The sequence below is a fragment of the Drosophila pseudoobscura genome, chromosome X, assembly GCF_009870125.1.
Source record: "Drosophila pseudoobscura strain MV-25-SWS-2005 chromosome X, UCI_Dpse_MV25, whole genome shotgun sequence".
NCBI classification, from domain to species: domain Eukaryota; kingdom Metazoa; phylum Arthropoda; class Insecta; order Diptera; family Drosophilidae; genus Drosophila; species Drosophila pseudoobscura.
The window spans coordinates 15,973,381-15,994,040 of NC_046683.1; the positions used below are offsets into that span (position 1 = coordinate 15,973,381).

At 48.8% G+C, this 20,660-nt stretch overlaps 7 protein-coding genes across 7 annotated transcripts; all 7 read right to left on the bottom strand.

Moving 5' to 3' along the window:
* Positions 1-3,645: 3,645 nt before the first annotated feature.
* Positions 3,646-4,659, bottom strand: LOC4815300 (estradiol 17-beta-dehydrogenase 8). The gene is made up of 2 exons (XM_001354623.5): positions 4,511-4,659; positions 3,646-4,450 (listed from the first exon to the last, which is right to left on the bottom strand). Exons 1-2 carry the CDS (start codon positions 4,551-4,553, stop codon positions 3,744-3,746), a joined length of 750 nt encoding a protein of 249 aa, XP_001354659.5. The 5' UTR covers positions 4,554-4,659; the 3' UTR covers positions 3,646-3,743.
* Positions 4,660-5,031: 372 nt separating this feature from the next.
* On the bottom strand, positions 5,032-5,584 carry LOC4814606 (uncharacterized). Its single transcript, XM_001354622.3, has one exon. The coding sequence runs from the start codon at positions 5,548-5,550 to the stop codon at positions 5,032-5,034; it is 519 nt and encodes a 172-aa protein (XP_001354658.3). The 5' UTR covers positions 5,551-5,584.
* Positions 5,585-5,626: 42 nt separating this feature from the next.
* LOC4815060 (uncharacterized) lies at positions 5,627-7,671 on the bottom strand. Its single transcript, XM_033383611.1, has one exon. The coding sequence runs from the start codon at positions 6,808-6,810 to the stop codon at positions 5,818-5,820; it is 993 nt and encodes a 330-aa protein (XP_033239502.1). The 5' UTR covers positions 6,811-7,671; the 3' UTR covers positions 5,627-5,817.
* A 1,198-nt stretch (positions 7,672-8,869) lies between these two features.
* On the bottom strand, positions 8,870-10,595 carry LOC6901281 (transcription initiation factor TFIID subunit 11). Its single transcript, XM_002133946.3, has 2 exons — positions 9,821-10,595; positions 8,870-9,744 (listed from the first exon to the last, which is right to left on the bottom strand). Exons 1-2 carry the CDS (start codon positions 9,879-9,881, stop codon positions 8,939-8,941), a joined length of 867 nt encoding a protein of 288 aa, XP_002133982.1. The 5' UTR covers positions 9,882-10,595; the 3' UTR covers positions 8,870-8,938.
* A 103-nt stretch (positions 10,596-10,698) lies between these two features.
* LOC4815100 (GRB10-interacting GYF protein 2) lies at positions 10,699-12,162 on the bottom strand. The gene is made up of 2 exons (XM_033384479.1): positions 12,127-12,162; positions 10,699-11,490 (listed from the first exon to the last, which is right to left on the bottom strand). Exons 1-2 carry the CDS (start codon positions 12,160-12,162, stop codon positions 10,738-10,740), a joined length of 789 nt encoding a protein of 262 aa, XP_033240370.1. The 3' UTR covers positions 10,699-10,737.
* Positions 12,163-12,544: 382 nt separating this feature from the next.
* Positions 12,545-13,621, bottom strand: LOC6901280 (PH domain-containing protein DDB_G0287875). Its single transcript, XM_002133945.2, has 2 exons — positions 13,452-13,621; positions 12,545-13,395 (listed from the first exon to the last, which is right to left on the bottom strand). Exons 1-2 carry the CDS (start codon positions 13,519-13,521, stop codon positions 12,545-12,547), a joined length of 921 nt encoding a protein of 306 aa, XP_002133981.2. The 5' UTR covers positions 13,522-13,621.
* A 2,252-nt stretch (positions 13,622-15,873) lies between these two features.
* Positions 15,874-17,095, bottom strand: LOC6901279 (uncharacterized). Its single transcript, XM_033383311.1, has one exon. It carries the CDS (start codon positions 16,982-16,984, stop codon positions 16,007-16,009), a length of 978 nt encoding a protein of 325 aa, XP_033239202.1. The 5' UTR covers positions 16,985-17,095; the 3' UTR covers positions 15,874-16,006.
* Between the last annotated feature and the right edge of the window lie 3,565 nt (positions 17,096-20,660).

The window sequence follows — 20,660 nt, forward strand, 5'->3', positions numbered from 1 at the left end:
CCATGGCCAACTGTCGAGCAAACTGCAAAAAGCCAAAAATCAAACAAACAAAAGTGAAATTAAAATGTTGGCAGGCCACCAGCAGCACCACCACCACCGCACCATGTGTGTTAATTTATGGCCAGTCGGAGTCGAACTTCCAGCTCTCTCTCTCTCGCTCGGAGTTGGTGGGTCAGAGTTGACAATGCAAACAAACGGCTCGCTAAGCTCGACTAAAAATGCTTAATGAGAGTGCGTAAGGGTGGCTCTGTGCCACCCGGCGCCACCCACAGAGCCACCCCACTTGGCCACCAAGCCACCCGCTCTCGGGGCCGAGAGTTGGCCGCAAGAAATTCTGCGGCTGTGGCAACAAAGTCGCGCACGACGCCCATTAAACTAAATTAGTTGCCCTTTGTCACAGAGCGACCCTCGAAGCTGTCACACATGTTGGGGTGCTGGGGGTGTTGGGGGTGCTGGGGTGCTGGGGGTGGGCCTGGAAAAGGTTGGGAATTGAGTGGCATGGAGTGGGGGGGTGGGTCATACGTGCACTTAGTCAGAAGGAAGTTGCAATTGCGGTTAGCTGTGTTAATTAGCATTTCTTTGTTGCTGGAATGCTGTTCGGGGGAGAACACCTGAAACCTGGGCTGGACGCACACACGTGAGATCGCAGGCCGCCCAATACTCATGAAGAAAGGCCGAAAAGAATGGGCCACAGTGAAAGCTCTCAGGGCAGAACCATCCATGAAAATTCGCCTTCGAAATAAAAGACATTTTCCTGCAAAAGGGAGACGCTCTTGAGATCGCACACAAGAAAAGAGATGGATGTGTGCTGCAGTGAAAGCTATCCAGGGGGGACTACCATGATTCTTCTCCTCGTTTTTACAAAACTGTCTCAGAGCTGTACAGATATTTGTGCTTATCAATCCGTACACCTTCAGAGTATTTACTGTTCGAAGCGTTGACAGGCGGGTTTCTTTTGTGGCACCTTTTGTTCGCACACGACTTCCTGCCTGCTCCTCCTCCATAGCCCTACTGCTTTTCAGTGGGAAGAACTCTCTCTGCTCCCCAACCAATCCCAAAGCAATCCCCAACCAATCCCAGACCTCTCCCCTCTCCCCTCTTCCATTGTCCGGTGAATTCGTGCGATCTGAGGAGCCATCCTTCTCGGAGCCACCTCAGCTTTTCTTTTTGTATCTTTTTAGGGGAGTCATCCTTGGGCTGGGCGACAGAAAAGAGGGGACAAAAAACGGACACGAGGCGCACGAAGAGTTACGATTTCATTAACATGAGATATGGCAAGTGCCAGGGCTCCAACTATGGAGTGGGTCTGGTCCTGGTCTTGGGTCTTGGGTCGGTAGTCGGTTGTGTTGAATGTGGGCCTGGTGTGTGCTGTGGTGTGGTAAGGTGGGCGGATTGTGGGGTCCTTCCTGGGGTCGTGTGGGGCTGGTTTACGGCTCAAGTGTTGGCTTGTCGTCGCTACTTGTGTCGCACTGCGTTGTTAATTGCTGGAAAGAGACGGCTACAGCGTGGTGGAAAGAGACGGCCTCAGCTTGGCGGAACGAGACAGAGAGAGAGAGGGAGAGGGAGAGAGGTTGAGGCTTTGCTAGAACTTTTCCCCCCTTCATATGATTAGCAAATGTTTTGTTTTTCACTATGCACTAAAAACGAAGCAGGGAAGTGGGAAATGGGAAGCGCACTAGAAAGCCATTCAGAAATAAGGGGTGTGTGGGCTGCTGGGTGCTGCTTGGGCGGTTTGCCTGGTGGCTGGGTGGTTGCTATGTTGAGGCCATAGCCCCAAATGCCTGGAAAGTTTTCTGTGGTGGGAGGTTGCTTAATGTTGGGCTGCCGCTGTAATTGCTACTCTACGCGTGTGTGGCTATGTGTGTGTGTGGTGTGTGTATGTGTGTCTATGAATATGTCAATGTTTGTGTACGGAAGTATCTATGGGTGTGCGGGCCTGGGCCGTATTCAAGTATGGGCGAGTTGAATTTCTTGAATTAATAAAATGTCTTCATTATTTAAATTGCACGCACGACCACAGCCCAGGATCCCCTCTGCAGCTACCCCTCATCACTCACCCCTGCCCCTCCACCACCTTCCACAAACATATGTGTCGGTTGACAGCCTTGTATTTATGTATGTGTGGGTATTTTGTATCTGTGTGCATGTGTGTGCATGTGTACGCTTCCAACTGAGTTAATTAGCAGCTGGGGAATTGTGAAATATATTAATATTGTACATTTCGGTGGTTCCACACACCCCACAACCCACAACCCACACCCCATTCGAGAACCCTCCGCAAAAGGACCCCGTGCCACCCCAATGACCACAACAAGCCGTGTCACGAATTCCATTTCCCACTTCGATGGTCCTTTTGTGGTTGAATGGTCGCTCGGTCGGGTCGGGTCGGGGTCGCGTTTTTCGATGGATACGGGGGCCCGACCGAAACAATCAAGGTGGTTTCAAGGCTCCCAGAGACAGAGACAAAGAGAGAGGGAGTGAGAGTGAGAGAGAGAGAGTTCGGCTTCAGACGTCTAATAGGAATGCTTCTCGTGCAATAAGGACAACAGTCCTAGCCCATCGCGTGGTAAGTAGATCCTCAATCACTAGGTCCTGGAATTAGGCTTGAACCATTCAAATAAGAGGTTAAGTATTCAGAAATAGCCACCCTTCCTCCTCTTCACTTACTAAAACTAGCACACCCTTCCCGTAATTAGTATGTATTAGTATTTGTATTTAGAATGCATGCTTATCTCTTTTAGTTCAATTTAGCTAAAATTTCGAATCCTCAAATATTGGTCTAACATTTATACATATATCTTTCCTGGTTGAACTCGACCAGTTCGGTTATACGCGTCGCGCGTCAAGCAGCAGCGCCCCTCGGTCGGTTGGGCGGAAAGAGGACTGCGTTTTGGCCTGGTATCCGATCTGCCAACCTTATTATGATTCTCATTCCAAGCGAATAAATACTATTATTACATATTAAATACATACATTTACATATGTATGTACTGCAGGTCTACATATGTACAAATATTTCCTTTTATTTTCAATGTAGCCTAAAAGTATGCAAGATTCATGAAATTGTTCAAAAACGAACGAAAAAATATATTTTATATTATTATTATTAATATATTATTTATTATATATTAATATATTATTATAATAATAATAAATACAATTGCAACATAGTAATTAAGTTTATTGATTAAAAAAAACAGCATGGTGTCCTCTGCGTACCCATCCTGGAGTATTCAGTAGACTATTATAGGTAAGACTATTATAGGTAGAACTAACGTCAAACATCCTATTTTTTAAAAGTCTGCACTGGGGGAAATTTGACCCCCCCTTTCCGGCTTAAGCCCATGTTTCAAAAGTAGTTAAAATAATACATTTTAGTCGCCAAACATTGATCTTTCATGCTACGCAGTCAAAAATTCAACAGAACGCACCACTGTTAAGATGCAAGTTGTTTAACAGTGCTGTTCGCTAGAGAGAAGCATGCGCTGTTAACCGCCTGTCTGTAGTTTGAAAAGCTCTACAATTAACACAGAAGCTCGCCCATAGGTGGCGATGCAACGATCATGTTCGTTCCAATTGGAGCAGGGCCGCAACAGGTGGCAGGTGGTACGTGGGAGCTCAACCTATTAAGAGATTACACCCTTGTTAGGTCATCACAAGATCAGTTCTATTAAGAATACAACTTCTGAATGATGTTATAACAAATAAATGCAAAGTTCTAGCTCTACCCCCTAGCTCTTGGATCACTTGAGGCCGCCAGTGACCTCAATGGCTGCGCCATTGACATAGGCTGCCTTCTGGGAGGCCAAAAAGGCAATAACCTCAGCGATTTCCTCAGGCCTGCCCATGCGCCCGAGCGGACAGCGCTGTACCACCTCCTGCTTGATCGGCTCCGGAACTACGGCCACCATGGGAGTGTCAATGTAGCCGGGAAGGATGCAGTTGACGCGGATGCCGAACTTGCCGAACTCCTTGGAGGCCACCTCCGTGAAGGAGATCACTCCAGCCTTGGTGGCCGCATAGTTGGCCTGTCCCACATTGTTCATGCGAGCCACAATGCTCGAGAGGTTAACAATGCTGCCGCCCTCCAGCTTCTGTTCGATCATGGCCTTGGCAAAGTATTGGGTGACGAAAAAAGTGCCCTTCAAGTTGACGCTGTACACGTCGTCGAAGTCCCTTTCCGGCATCTTCAACAGGTAGCCGTCCCGTGTTATGCCCGCCGAGTTGACCACGATGCTGGGGGCCTGATCAAACTTCAGCAGCGCCTCGGCAACGGCTCCCTGGACACTCTTGGCGGAGGAGACATCCACCTCCAGAGCCGCAGATCGTCCTGCTCCCAGCTCCTTGGCTGTCTCTTGGGCAGACTGCAAATTGCGATCGGCGGCGATTACCTTGGCACCATCGCGGGCCAGCAGACGGCAGGTGGCCCGCCCAATACCAGATCCGGCGCCTGCAATTCACGGGGTAAGAATCATAGAATAAATTTGTTGCAAAGCTGAGCGACACGCACCTGTGACCAATGCCACCTTTCCCGCAAGTATTCCGCCGGTCATTATGCCACGAGCTTCAATTAGATTCAAAATCCAGCACAAAACAACACGCCACTCTGAACTCTGATTTCTGGCTGAATGTGACTCTGTGGAAGTAATAGTTATCGTTCACGCAGCGCTGATCAGCTGGTTGGATTAGATAACAGATGGATGGGGAGCTTCTGTGAAAGCTTAACTACAGCTTTATTTGACACAAAGCTTATGCTGAAAGCTTTATCATAGCCCAATGTTAGCCGAACAGTTCGAATGATAATATTTCTTATAGAAAAAGGTCCACTCTACGAACGCTAAATGATCAGCGAGAGACAACTTTGCGACAGTGAGAAGCCTGAAAAACTATGGGGACATTTTATGAAAGCTAATGCCTCAAAATTAATTCAAAGACTTCCCAAAAATTCCCGAAAATGTCCCAGTCGGAAGCAACCCCAAAACTGAAAAAATGTAGGAAAATATTCAGTTATGAATAGTCGTATCATTTATTTCACTCCAGCGGTATAAGATAGTACTCATCAGCCCGAGGAGCCAAGTCCACAGCCCTTACATTACTGCCACCGATGTTTCGAGCCAATCCAAACTGGCGGAGTAGTTTCTTGAGATAACGCTTCGGTATGCGCACCAACTGGCGACGAATTATGCGCTGGATCTTGTTCCAGGGTCGACTGCTGCCCCGATGGTCGTCCTCATCCTGCTGTAGGTCCTCAAAGTCCTGATCCTCAAGCGATTCTTCTTCTTGTTTGGTCTGTAGAACGGCCAACTGTTGGACCAACTGCTGCAATTGCTTCTCGCTCAGTTGACTGAGATCAATTTGGGCCTCTGCCTTGGCCACATCGCTGGCTCTCAATCGGAGCCTACCACTGCAGCCGGCGGCTGTACTGCCGTCGAAAGAAGCGACGAAGAAGATCGACAAGATCATCAAGTAGTAGAACGGCAAGCAATCCATGTTTGTTCTCGGCCCGAGGCGGGCCACTGTCTTAAATACGAAAACTGCCTGCGGGGGCATATTTTCCGCCCCATCATGGCGATCACCATCACCATTTGCGATCTATCCAAATTTACATAAATGTGGGTCAAGTACATACTTTTCAAAAAGAATTCATTTATTCTGTGTATGCCCAAATAGAGTGGGGCCTCAAATCAAAAATTAGCTACAATAAATTAGAAAAAAAAATCTGTGTGTTGTTCGTGTGGAAGGGATCAACGATCTCCGATCGAGCCTGGGGGTGGGGGTGGGGGGAGTAGCTCACCCTTTCTCTCTGTGTGTCACCGCCTAGACGGCTGTGACGCGACGCTTGTTGCCCTTGTTCCTGTTCCTGTTCTTCCTGTTGTTCTTCTTGTTGCCGCCTCCGTTCACACGGCGACGGTTCTGCAGCTTCTTGTTCTGGACGCGCTTCCTTACCACACGGCGCTTGTTGGGGCGGCGGTTGGTGTTGAGCATCACCTTCTGGCCGTTCTTGAAGTAGCGACGGTAGCGAGGAGGAATGCGGACGCTTATCTGCTGGCCGCGACGAGCTCCCTTGCGGCGCAGATTTATAAGGTTGTTCTGGGTGGCCTTGCTCTCGGTGGCGCCGGTGCCCTGGACCTCCGCATCGGTCACAACCTCGTATTCCTGGGCTCCGGCGGCAAGGGCTGCCTCCAAGGCTTGCTCGTCGAGCATCTCGGCATTGGCTGCCAGGGCGCCGGGATAGGCCTGGGCCTGAGGCTCATCGGCATCCGCTGGATCGTCTTCTTCCGCATTGGCTCCATAGGGTAGGGCATCGCCTTGGCGAGCTGTGGTTGTGCCTGTTGTCGTGGGTGAGGTGGTGATGGTTCCCGTGGCCGAAGGAATGGTACCCGTGGAAGTGACGGTCACAGTGGGACTGGCGGTGCCGGTGGTGCCGGTGGTGCCAGTGCCAGCTCCAGTGATAATGATGGGGATCACGGGCTGGCTGTTGCTGCTAAACATGTTCTTGAACATGAGGAACTTCTTCAGGAAGAGGCGTCCACTTGAAGCGTCTTTGGTGCCTGTCGAGCTGCTGCTGCCCTGAGCCGCCGCACCACCAACGGTCAGCTTATCCTGGTCGGCCTTCTGGTCCAGGGCCACGGCGAGATCGGCGTCGTTCGATCTGAATTTGGCCAGGGCCGGCTCATTGAAGTAGGAACTGCGTCGGGCCTTTAGCAGCTGGGCCGCCGACTTGGGCTTCTCCTGACCGGGGCTGGCCTGGACGAGGCAAGCAGCCAGCAGGCAACCCAGCAGGACCAGGGACACTTGGTGCTTCATCATTGACTGTGCGGCGAAGTTGCGGCTGAGTTGGAAACTACTCTGAGGCAGAGAACTTTTCTAGCAACCCGAATGGTGGTGGAGGCGGCGGCGGTGGCGGAGATGGAGTCGTGTGTTCTCGCCCGGATGGGTAATGAATGTTTGATACATTACCGCCCCAACTGGATGCCTTTTATACCCGAGACCCGATCCGACCAAATGCAAATGACTTTAAAGTACCTCACACTTCTGGCTCTGGGCAACGGTAAATTGCCAAGGGAGTCAACGGTTCGCTCGGCACTCTGTGTACTTTTGCCTATATACACATACACCAGCACCACCACCGAGACCCCAGACCCCAGACCAAAGACCTATACCCAGGCCCAGGCCCAGGCCCATCATTCGCGCAGATTCATTCAATTCACAATTGAATTGAATTGAATTTCGGTATTCATTTTGGAATTTTGCCTGAAAAAAAAAAAAAAAACGCTTGCAGCTATTTGGACCCCGTTCAGCAAAGTTCTTCACCGTCATCGTCTTCGTCGTCAACCTCTTGTTCTGCTTATCATCTTTGCGGACAGTCCGGCCACAGTTCCAGTCCCAGTCCCCTGTCCGTTGAGGCGGAACGGCTCGGAGAGGTTCGGAGGTTCGGAGGTTCGGAGGTTCGCTTTCTAAACAGAGGCGGCTGGCAGGCAAATGTTACATACCCGTACGCCATGGTCGAAAAGTGAAAACAAATTTGGCCAAAAAACGAATTTCTAATTGAAACAACCGGGTCAAAGGGTGTACGATCCCGGCCAGAGGCTCCATGACCTCCATGGCTTAGAAAATAGCTATCCCAAGTTAAGTAAAATCGGATGACTACTAGATGTCTTGGAGCTCGAAGTCAGGCCTACTGGTTTGTTTACTCAGTTGTATATTTGTAAGTTGTGGAATAATTCTCATAAGTCTTTCCATAATTCTAACTTTCGATTAGCTTTTGTCTGGAAAGTCGCTGTATATTTTCTACAATCGCAATCTTATTGAATTGGTCCAGGGTAAAGCTTGTCAGCTGCCGCATCCAGATCGATTGTGAAAAATATTCCGCACCACTGGACAGAATTGAAGCCGATTATTCAACGCAGCACCCTACTGGGTGCGAGGGCCTTAAGGGTGCACTTCGACTTTGCCAAGGTGGCTATCGATGTGGTCCTGCTTATCTTTTTCCACGTTTTTCATTTTGAGACTTTGAGGAAATTGGAGCTCCCTTCCGAGACTTGGAATATCCAAATGTTGGTTTCCTTTTTTTTTAGTACATCGTTTGTTGGTCGCCATCGATGGTCGTCATTCTCAGGCAATGAGGCGGCGTTTGATAAACTTTGCTGATGTAAATTATGCATCTAATTCAAAAGTTTTTTCCTATTGCGGAGCTCATCAGATGTCGAATCGTAAATGGAGATGCATCATCGGAGAAACCTGTTTCAGATAATGATGAAACCCGATTTCTGTAAATGCATAAAGGATGCAACTTAACGAGGAGTCAAGGTTCGAATCATTACCGGCACTCCGATGATCTCGCTCTATGGCCCGCTGATCCTGAAGCTCTGGAAGCCTATACCTTGAATTTGAATTTTCTATATTTCGATCTAAAACGGGTCCAAACAGCGTTTAGAGAGCACATTTCGTCAGACTCTGTGGGTCGAAGTGTCCATAAGTCGAACGTTTTCTTTGGATAATAGTGTTTCGAGTTATGGAAGTTATGATGGGTGGTGTACAAAGAAAAGATAATGTTGCAGGTTTTTGAGGATGATTGGATCTCTTTTAAATAAAAAAGTTTTAAGTCGTCGTCCTGGCCCGATATTTGACTCATATCGGTGCAAGCTACCGAAGCGGAAAAAGTGAGGCGGGAGCTCGCTGTGGGCTTGCCCTCTAGTGTTTTATATTCGTTGACCCAGAAAGATCTATACAGAGGCCACTTAGTGGACGTCATCTCTGAGAATTTTCAGTGGATCAATGAATGTTTCGGATACATGCGGGATTCAAAGTCACCGAGTTCAGAGTGTTCCTCTGTTCCTCCTGGGATAAAATTGGACAACAGTGAGTGTTTCTGTATATTCGGTTTATTCATCACTGATTCATTTGGGGTCTACAAGGCCAAATATCCGATGTGGATCTAGTTGCGGCGGTTGCGTCTGCGGTTGCGACGGATACGACGTTTGGCGTTCTGGCGCTGGCGGCGGCGGGCCGCACGGTGGCGACGGTTGGCACGGCTGCGGTTGCGACGGCTGCGGCGACCCTGACTACGGCGCTTCTTGTTGAGGCGGCGGCGAACGCGGCGTCGCTTGGCCTGGGCGCGGCGTCGGTTCTGGGCGTTGCGCCGGCGCATGGCCTGAAGGCGCCTACGAAGGGCTTTGTTCTGATCCTGCTGGCGGCGGAACTCGAACTCCTTCAAGATGGCGCTGCTAGAAGCCTGGGAGCCGGATCCGGAGCCGGGGCGGCTGCCGCCTCGACGGAGGCCAGATTCGGCGCGATTGTGCTGGTAACCGACCAGGTCGAAGCTGTCCTCCTCGCTGTCCAGATTGTCCTCGTCGTTTTTGGCACTGGCCCTGTAGGCGCCCACATACTTCTCGTCCTCGCTGTTGTCGTCATCCTCGCCGTCGTCGTCATCGTTATCTTCTTGGCTGTAGTCGGTAAGGGCACGTCTGGACGGTGCTGCTGTTGATGTTCCTGTTGGTGATGCTGTCGCTGTTGGTGTTGTTGGGGAGCTGGTGGATGTTGAAGTAGTTGGTCCCGTAGTAGTAGCAGTTGTGGTTGGGGTGACGGTAGGGGAAGTAGTGCCAGTGGTTGCTGTGGGGGGACATGGGGGAGTGCCGTTCTTCAAGGCCAGCAGCTGGCTAAGACTCCGGGCCTCCAACTGGTTTGGTTGCTTTAAGAGGCGGTATCTCAGCCGGGCGACGCTCTCCTCATCGCTGCGTTCCGCTGTAAAAAGGAACCGAAAAGTAGTGTCGGCCAGGGATAAGTGGTCCCCGATAATCAGGGGTAAAGGGTCACTCACCGGCAGCCTGGGCCACGGCTGTTGCGGCTACCAATAGCAAAGCGCAACATAAGAACTTCATGGCTCGACTTGGGGCTTATCCTTCTCCGCTGGTACTGTTTGAATCTCAGTCTCTGTCTATAGCTCTGGATCGGGGCTGTTGCTCTGCCTTAGGGAAGGTCGCTGTTTGACTGTGCCATTGCCAGCGGCCACTCTGGATTATATACCCAACCCGGGCTCAACGCTTCAGTTACTGTTGACTCTACAGAAGCAACAAAAATTTGCCGAAAATGTCTCATTATCATTTCTTTTCGCAAATTTGCAAATTTAAAAAAGTTTTTGCATAAATTTCGGTGACACCACCAGCGTCTTCATCGCCACAGGTCTATCGCCCATCGCCCATCGCCCCTTTGCGGTTGAACTAGTTTGACCCTCGTTCTAGTATCTAGCATCTAGAATTGATTCTGGTACAGATTCTCGCTACAGTGCAGACTAATGATTCGAAACGGTATTCTATATTGGACCTAGCCATTATTTTTCTCCAAGAACTATTGCATATCCATTCATCCCATGCTGAATCAAAGAAATCACAAATTTTTCTGCTGTTTTAGGAGCTATTCCATAGCGAACCAATTTTCTACAGATGGATGGCATGCCTTCATGTTCTCCATAAGAACTTATGTGGGGACAAGCGTTTTGGGCAGCAAACAGAGTGGTGCTTAGTAGTCCTCCCAAGCAAGTTTGCACTGAAAATGTTTTTTGTTTTGTTTTCGGGGCCTTTTTTTTTGATCAAATCAATATTGTGGAAAGATTCCTGAGCTTACGATAAGGGCCTCTATTTTGAGGACAGTAGTAGTTCGTGTCATATGTAGGTTTTCTTTATTTGTGCTCATGGATGGTGGTCACATGGACTGTTCAGGGAGTCTGGGCTTTTGGGATTAGTTACGCACGCGGATACGGCGGTTCCTGTTGGGCGTGGCCTGGCGGAAGCGCTTGATCAGGCGTTGGTTCCGGCGACGGGTGCGACGCTGGCGCTGGCGATTCAACTGCTGCTTGCGACGGCGCTGCTGCTGCTGACGGCGCTTCTGGCGACGGCGCTGCTGCTTCTGCTGCTGGCGACGGCGGCGCTGGTTTAGCTTGCGACGTTGCTGGCGGCGCTGGCGACGGAGACGGTTCTGGCGACGGCGGCTTGAGTTGTTGCGGGTGGCCCGGGCGGCGGAGGCAGCCACGGCATGGGAATCGTCCCCCTCCGCATCCTCATCATCGTCATGCTCGAAACCGGCCAACTGGTGCTCATTGAACTCCTCCTCCTCTTCGTCATCATTGCTGTCCAACTGACGGGACCCGGTGCCGGTGCCGGTGCCGGTGCCAGTGCCAGTTCCAGTGGCAGTTGGGCTGGCGGTGGTGGGGCTGGTGGTGCTCGTGCCAGTGCTTGTTGTGGGTGATGTGGGTGTGACACTGGTGGTTGTCGTGCCGGTACCGGTGGTGGTTGGCGCCACCGTAGTGGTGGTGGTCGTGCCCTTCAGGCTGTTGATGATGTCCGTCAGCTGAGTGGCACTCAGGCGACCCTGTGCGTTGGGCTCATCGCGCTGCCGGCCAAAGAGCTGATAGTTCTGGCCACTGTTGGCCTGGTGGGGCTTTGCTGCAAGTGTTTTGGGTTCAGATTTGGCGGTTCGTTGTCTTGGCTCAAGCTGTGAGCACTACTTACCGCTGGCAATGGCTGCCAGGCAGACCACTACGAGTAATCCCTTGAGCATATGCATGTCCTAGACGATATGATTCTACTGGGCTTGGCTAGGGCGGAATCTGGCTGCTTGCGAATCTCTCTCGATGGCTGGGCTCGGTGTGACTGACTTCGAAGGGCCCAGCCTGGCATATTTATACATATGTCACCAACTTACAACGCCAAGGCCCTTCGTGGCCCTCAAAGATGTAACACTTACGAACGCTTACGCTTACAACAACAAAAATCGCACTCGCTCAGGAAGAGGAAAAGAGATAGATGGATGGATGCCATAGAGTGGGTCCATGGTTTGGTCCAAGTGTGGTCCGAAGAAAGGGCACAAGAAAGCGCTGACCAAGATGTAAGTCGTTTTGCATAAAGCCATAAATAATCAAAGCCAGAGCCAAAGCCAAGCCGAATCCGCTGACCCCTCGCAAGAACCTCGTAACCTCAGCAGCGATCGCTCCCCATTTGCATAGCTCGCGAATCGATCCATCGATTAGCATTAGCATATTCATACATGGAGTCAGGCCAGAATCTCCTCAGACTTCTACCTAAGGGCGAAAGTGTAGTCGATGTCAATGAACCGCTGTCTGAGCCCAACATAACCGTACAGATCCAGTTCATTAATGATTCGCATGGGGAACAATCAGCTCTGTTGTACAGAGGAATAGTGGATCCAATGAAAGCTTAATTAGTTCCTGGAATTGGTCTCCAAGAACAATTAGATATGGAATATAAATCCTTCCATAAGATGGCACTATGCATACTTTTATACTAGTAGTATCCCCTGATCTCTGCTTGGAAGATCTTCAGGATGTTCAGGAATACGCAATTAATACAAGATCTTTAAAGATTTCTGCCATTTCTTCACTAGATCACCAATATTTTTGAATCAATTCCAACACTCTTAATAGATCTCAGAAAATCTGGAGATGGAGATAAACGTTTGATTCGCATACAATATTATTTTATTTCAGGCGCTTGGTCAAAGTCGAATTGGGGATCGGATTTCGAGGGTCCTAGAAACGGACGACACGGCGACCGCCACGACGACGGCGCATCAGCTGGCGCAGGCGGCGACGCTGGTTCAGGCGCTGACGGCGACGCTGGCGCTGGCTCTGCTGACGGCGTCGGCGGCTCTGGTTGTTGCGACGGCGGCGCTGGCGCTGGGCCTTGCTGCGGCTCCGATTGCGACGGTCGCGGCGCGTCGAGCGACGGCGGTTCTGCTTCTGGATGCGGCGCACGCGCTGCGAGTTGCGACGGTCGGCACGGCGCTGGCGGCGCAGAAGGGCCCGCAGTCGCTGGTTGTGCTCCTGCTGCAGACGCTGGATGCGACGACGGTTGCGCTGATCCGCCTGGAACTGGCGCCACTGCAGCTCGGTGGGGCGCGCCACGGCCGCGTTGGAGTTGGATTCCACCTGTTGGACGGCATTGCCTCCGGATCCAGCGGCAAGCAGATAGTACTCGTCATCATCATCGTCGGTCTCATCGTCGTCTTCTATGTTGCCGCTGCCCGCCTGCTCCTCATCGTCCTCCTCGTCGTCGTAGGCACGGGCCAGCTCCTCGTCGGAGTCCCCATCATTGTCATTGCCAAAGGCCCGACGTGTAGTCGCGGTTGGACTAGTAGTCGGCGAGGTCGTCGCGGTCGATGTACCTGACGTTGTGGTGGGAGAAGTAGTAGGGGACGTGGTTGTGGGCGTTGTCGGCGAGGTTGTGGTCGTTGTCGCAGCCGCCGTGGTGGTTGTGGTTGTGGTGCCCTTCAGGGAGCTGAACTTGTTGGCTATGGAGGAGGTGAATCTGCCCTCCGGCTGGCCATCCTCGAGGCGGCCCGCGGAGCGCAGGCCCAGGCGATAGCTCTGCCGGCGTTCGGCTGCAAATTGGAGGTTGTAGTATCCCATGGACCAGGAGTGCTCTGGGAGGACTTACCAAGAGTGGCTGACGGGGCTAGAACGGCGCAGAAGGCCAGCGCCAAGCACAGCTGTAGCAGGCAGTGCATTCTGGGTCGGATTGGATGTTGGATATTGGATATTGGATGGATGAAAGGACCTGGAAAGGATTGGATTCAGCTACTTGTTGTCTCTGAGCTGGCACTCGCAACTGACTGACAACTGACGAGAGTCCGGCGATTATATAGCCCGTCAAAGTCAAAGTTCTGGTCAGAACCGTTGATCGATTGCCATCACTCCACCTCGTCCACCCCTCTCTCTGGCAGTGCTATTAGCTGGGCCGAGAAGCGCCCCAGGCGGGTCAAAGTGAACAGGGGCCATGGTTCAGCAGACGAGTGTTATGCTAATTCTCCACACATTTCTCTTGCTTGCCAAAACATTCTCTCCAGTTGAACCAATGATTGATTGACGTCAGATTTGAGAACTCAACTTGGAACTGGGAGAGCTTCGTAGAATGGCACAACAAGAAGAGCTTGACCCCTACCATCGGTCACAAACTATTTCGCACTTGACTCAGTTGGTTTCTTCGTTGCGGCCACTGTGGACACAGCGGACACATCCAAAGAAATGCCAGTAGTGGCATCCCCCTTCATTGCAAGTGTTTCTTCGTAAGGATATGTATGGAATTGTATACGTATCATGTCTGGAATTGTGTTGGGTTCTAGTTATACTGTCCCAATCGTCAGACTGATCCTAGCTCTGCTCCTGATCATACCATAAATTTTTCCAGTCCTATAAAAAGACAGTTATTGCCTAATTTTGATGTTCAAAGGTAAAAGTAAGGTGATGAATATGGTTCGTGTTATTCGATTGTTAATCGATTAATTAATAAATATTTTGCTCCACTGAACAGATTAGTAAACAGTAAATGTTCAATAAGTGTAATGCATGGAGATCTACTATCATATGAATTCAGTAGAATTGAAGTTCTGAGATGACATGAATTGAGAATAAAAAGCTTGGTAATACGTCAACATTATTATAAAACAAAATTAGTGCAATCTTATAGTCATTTCAGTAATATCCATTAGGTTAAAGTGCATTTCCAGTATACTTCTACAGCTACTTACTTAGAAAATGCGGTGTCCAAGGAGATTTTCTATGTATCTTCTTCCGAAATTATGAAATATGTAATGCAAATATTTGTAACATCAAATGAATAAAATTAGAAAAGGTCCATAGATTGAAGTATCAGGACAAATTTAGTCGAGTATATAAGTGCATACATGTATAATAAATATATAAAATATACAGTTGTTTATTATGTAATTTTGTGCCAAGCTATTCTTGAATTCCCACATATCTGAAAGGTCGATTAAAGCCAAGGAAGTCCTTGGTTTCATTAAAAGCCGGTCTATGGCATTCCTGGATCATATTACCCCAATTTTACCACAATATGTCCCTCCTGTTCCTGCTGATTGGTCTCCTCTGTGCCTTAAATGTTTCAAAATGGGCTTCTCTTGAAACCCTTTCTTGGGTCTTATTAACATTCACTCTCTTGAAAGCCGAGTAATGTGCCACGGAATGCCTTTTCTCTACAAACTTCTCTCCGTTTTGGAGCCCTCAATTGCCCTCATCGGTCCACTTAGTAGGCTTTACTTTCCTCTGCATCTTCTAACTACACGGAACATTATTTTTTTGTCCATAGTCTTTGCCATAATTATAATAAATTTCTCTATTTGCTTTTCTTTGTGCACTTTTGCTTTGAAGGTCACAAACACGTTACTGATTTACAGAATTTAATTGAACTTAACTTTAAACTTATTTTGTTAGGCTTTGGGCTTTCCCCTGACCATAATTGTCTCTCAGTTAGGGCCAATAAATCTGTGCCACCGGGTCAGAGTTTTTGCCACAGTCTTTCTTAACTTGAAATTTAAAATGCATATACATATACATATGTAAGAACCACTATTATCCAAAAAATAGTGCGGCTAATGGGGACTTCGACTTAAAGAGTTGGACGTAATGTGCTCCCCAAATGCTGTTGCCACCCATTTTAGTTGGAAATCTATCAAATTCCAGTCACAGACGTTCGAGTTATAGAAGTTCAACTGTGGCTTTGTTCAATAATTGTTCCCTATCATTTTCTAAAAAAAAAACCCAGACCTTAATGGGGAATAAATGGGAACGCCATTAATAAATTCAATAAGTTGGAAATCGGAGAATAATCTTTACCAGAATATGGCGATTTTTTGGGATCTGTTGTCAAAATATTCTAAGAGGTGTATATGAATATACGTAAACGCCCTATAGCTTAGTCACGGGTATAAGCCATGGGTACAATGCCAAAAATAAATATGTAACTTTGAAAATTTGTGAGCTCTACCTGCAAGCAGTCATTCCCCAAATGGAAGGCAAATAATAAAAATAGATTATTTTCATATCACATTTTATTTCGTCATCAAATCGTTATCAATTTTTCGCAGATTTCTTGTCAGGTGCAGAGGTTCGGCTTAGCTCTTAACTATAATACTATGGAAATGGGATCGTCAGAGAAAGGACCTCTCTCCTTAATCCTCCTGGTAAAAGGCGTCGTTAGCCCTGCAGGACGACTTGACCCCCGCGGCGTCGCTGGCCGCGTTGCCGGTTGCTGGTGGGTCGGATTACGCGTACGTTGCGCCGACGGTTGCCACCGACGCGGCGTCTCCTGTTACCGGAGGCACCACCACGACGACGACGACGACGTCCGTTTGAGCCGCGACGGCGAATATTGCGACGGCCGTTATTCTTGCGGCGGCGGACAACGACGCGGTTGGCGCGCTCCTCCTCAACGGCATCGGAGTCGGCGGCGGAGGCCGAGCGCTCCATGAGGGCGACGACGGCGCCGTCGGGAATGGCATCAAGAGCGGCACGGGGTACGAGAAGGGCAGCCTTGCCAGTTTTCTCATCGACGACGCTCTGGCCCTCGATCTCAATGATGCCGTCGGGCACCATGATGGCACCAGCCTGATCCCTGGGGATCACCATTTGGGTGGGCTTTGCGTTCTTCAGAAGCTGCTGGCCGCTGGGCTGGCCGTTGGCCTGGTTCAGATTGAGGTTGAGGTTGGGGGTCTTGCGGAGGTTAACCAAGGCCTGGGCTGGCTCATCGTCCTCATCATCATCATCCTCGATATCCTCGTCCTCCTGGAAGTTGTTCTTGTTCTGGTTGTTAAGCAGAACCAACTGGCCGTGGCGGGCAAAGTTGAGGCCCAGCTGGTGCTCTAGCTCATCCTCATCATCGTCGTTGAGCTCCTCACCATTGTCATCATCATTATCATCATCATCCTGAGGATGGACAGGCTGCGCCACATCGTCGTCGTCATCATCATCGGCCTCCTCAACAATCTCAAAGCCTTGGACAACGGCACCAGCATTGGGTAGACCCCTGGGTATGGACAGGAAGAGATACGGGTGCTGCTGCTGGAGCTGCTGCTGCTGCTGATGGCGGAGGAGCTGGCGCTGCTGAAGGCGTGGCTCGGCCAAGGCCAATGCCAGCAGGCAGCTCAGGGCGAAGAGAGCACCGAGCTTGGACATGTTGCGTGGAAGGCGTGGGCGATCCTCAGAACAGCAATTGCACAAACTGGAATCAGTCGGTGAGTGTATGGATGGGTCCTAATTGTAAGCAAAGTTCCAGAGAACTGTACAGCTCGCTGCGATGGCATTAGGTTTTTATGCGAAAAAGCTCTAGCCGCCGCAGAATGGAAGAAAGAACTCTTCTGGACCCGAACGAGGGAGAAGAAAGATGGAATCAGATGGAATATTCAGAATTGGGCTTAATTGCGGTCGATGTCGGCATAATTTCAAGTGGCGAAATTTGACCGGCACAAAAAAAAAATGGAAAAATAGAATAGAGAAAGAAAAGAACCGAAATATTTCGTGGATGGGTATAAATGTGGTTCAGTGACCCCAAAAAAACAAAAGAAAGAGCTGGGACTCGAGTTGAATAAATAAGCAAAAGTTTAAGTCAAATGACCAGAGCCCAAAAGGCAAACCCGAATCAGCTCCGTTGAACCCACGGGCAACGCCACAGCCACAGCCTCAGCCACAACGCAACTCCAGCGTCATGCTAATGACAAAACAATCAGAGACACGCACCAGAGCCGATAGAAGAAGCCCATCATCCAACTTTCAGCCTCCAACATCCAAGAATAGCCAAGAATAGATGCCCAAAGCCACAATAGCCTCCCAATCAATGGGCCGCCGAGTCATGGACCTGCTGCCCAAGTCAGCGACGCATGCGAAACTGCTGGGGCACCAGCCTAGGCCCCCGATCATATACTGCTCAAGAGTGCTCTCGCTGATACCACTCCATAAATCGCACAGGTCGAAGCCACACGAAGCCAAGATGGCCAAGATGGCCAACTATTCGCACGCTGCTCGTGTGCCTTCAGTGACCCCCTTCCGACTCGGCTCCAAGAAGAAACCTTTGCTGATTGATTGCCCATGGTATAGGGCCCTCATTGTGATTTGAAATATGACTTTTTCTCAAAGCAGGCCCAGCCCCAGCTGGCTGTAGCAATGGGCTTGAAGGAGGAGCTACGATCATAGATTATAGAATAAGAGAAATTGCCCAAAATTGCCCAAAATTGCCCAAAATTGCCAGTAATTTCCATAGTGGCACAAAGCAGAGAGGATGTGTCCTTGGACCAGGTATTTCCTGGCCAAGCTTGAAATGATTGGCAATGCATTATCTTACAGAGCTAATCATCTGTAGAGGGAATGGCGACCTCTGCTCCGGCCACAGAGCAAGTTTGATTTCTCAAAGGTAGAATTGAAGATTCGTGATTTGTTAGATACAAGTTTTGGGGAAATGTCATTCAGTGCCTCGTGTTTTGTATATGGTTCTATTCTATGGTACAAGTTTTGTTTTTGTTTTCACAGACGATTATTTGATAAATTCTTGTAGATAAGCCACATTTTCTTTCAGTCTCTATTAAGTCTCTCTATTATTATAAGCTTGAAAGAAAACTTTCCAAAATATAATAGAAGCCAGAAATCTATTAAAACTAATTTAATATACTTGTAAATCAATTTTTGAAATCAATTAAATACACCAGGCCTATGTTTGTATACCCTTGAAGCCCCACCAATAATATCACCAATAAATCAGCATCTTAAGCTGACAGGCTGACAGACCTAGGTTGACCCTTCCCACGCAATATACGCCATCATTTATGCTTCTTTACTGTGCCAGATTTTGACAAAATTTTAATGAGTTATATAAAAACATGATGGTTTGATGTTATATAATGTTCACAGAACGAAAGAGAAATACTCGTTTATTTATTCGCGCTCTAACACCAGAAGTACATGGTCTCAGAATCCTTATCCTTATCCAATTATGATACTTAGCTTGTTTCATATTTATTTTGGAAATATTATAATAAGAATTACTTTAAAGACTACACAGTACATATTAAAGGCTTTGCAAGGTACTCATTCAATTCAATCCGCCTTGGTCATTATCGGTCAGGGCGCTGTAACCCCAAACCTGATGACCCTCTCCGTAACCGTGGGATGCTGCCAAAATTCAACCATACGTTCGAGCTACAGAGCCTGGCATCTGTAACAACTGTCTCCAACTGGCCCTAATGGATGTCATCTGGGGCTCAGCCCACTCTGAGACAGAACCTAGACAGGGGATGTGATGTTAGTACCTTCGTTCATCCCCATTACCCAATGATTCACTTAATTATATTTTTTTTAATTTTTTATTTTTTCCACTCGAATTTTTCAGTCTGTGCAAAATATGGCATTTTCTCTTAGCAAAAAATATCTTAATTCAATAAAGATGAGTTCTATGAATGGTTTATTTAATATTTGCACTCAAAATTAGTTCATGTTGCTTTTCCACTTTAAAAAATATATTTGCCACCCAGTCTGTAAGTTTATCGCCAATTTTCATGCGACCCCCCCTCAGCAAAAATTAAACCGCAAAAGGAGAATATTTGATCCAAGCAGACATATTTTATTAAGCATGCAATTGAAAGACATTCCTGAAATGGTATTTATCGAAGTAGTTTCGAAGCCGGGGCCGAATCCGCTTGGCAACAGGCGTCGGAGAAAACTGCAAAAAATTTCTAATACGAACAAGAAACGGAGAGGTGAATTAGGGTTCATTTCCATAAGAATGTGTGGGGTCAAGAAGCGTTTGTCAAAGCGGCAAAAGTCATCTTCGGGACGGGCGAAAACATAGGCAAAAGAAACGGCACAAAGAAAGCTGCTGTCCAGCTCTGCCAAATGGCTAATAAATTGATTAAAGCCTTAGTTATGGGCCGGGCAGAAAAGATCACAACATTTTGGGCAGGGCAAGTCTGGGTCGGGGCTGCGGACCGCGCAGAAAGTTGAAAGTTCAATGGACGCCGTCCGGGCCAGAGCCAGAGCCAGGCAGGGCCAAAGCGGCATCTTTTTGCACAGAATCGAGAATTAATTATGGAAAACCAATTTGGAAGGTGCCCGATGGCTCATGGCCGGTGGCCGGTGGCCGGTGGCCGGTGGCAGGTGGCCGGTGACCTCTTCGTTGGGGAATTTATCCGAGCATCTATCTGCATATCTGCACATGTGTAAATATGAATATGAATTAGAATGAATGTTTACGGTTAGGCGGCTCGCTGAATTTCTTTATGAGATTCGAAATTATGTTCCAGCAACGAGCGAGCCACAGACCGACCGACCGACCACTTGGCTGATCATTCACCCCGTTTTTGTTGGATAGAATTATTAATTTTCCGATCGGTAATGACCCCCTCCTTCCCCCTTTGTGACGAATGGAACAATGTTGTCAACGCTCTTTTGTGGGCTCCGCTTCGGTGTCGGCGATCGATGCTCTGGCGTCCACTTCAAGCACTCGCATGTTGGCCTAATACTGTCCCAAATAATTGCTGCTTCAACCGGCATGGAGCATGATTATGCAAATTCCGATAGACCAGTGTCCAATGAAGGGTCCGACGCGTAGTGCCAGGGGCCATGCCCAAGCCTCAGATCTCAGATCTACGGGGGAGGAGAGTGTTGGCAGCGCTTGACTGGCTAAATGGTCCCCTCGGGGGGTCATCGTTGGCGTGAACAAAGCTGTAAGAGAATTTCTTATACGAGTATATTCGATGCGTGTGAGTATGGCCTGATATTCCACTTCGATATTGCCCTTGTCGTACTTCCAAAAGTATTCCTCGATTAAAGCTCTTTTGAATGATTTCAGAGCTTTTCCTACGAT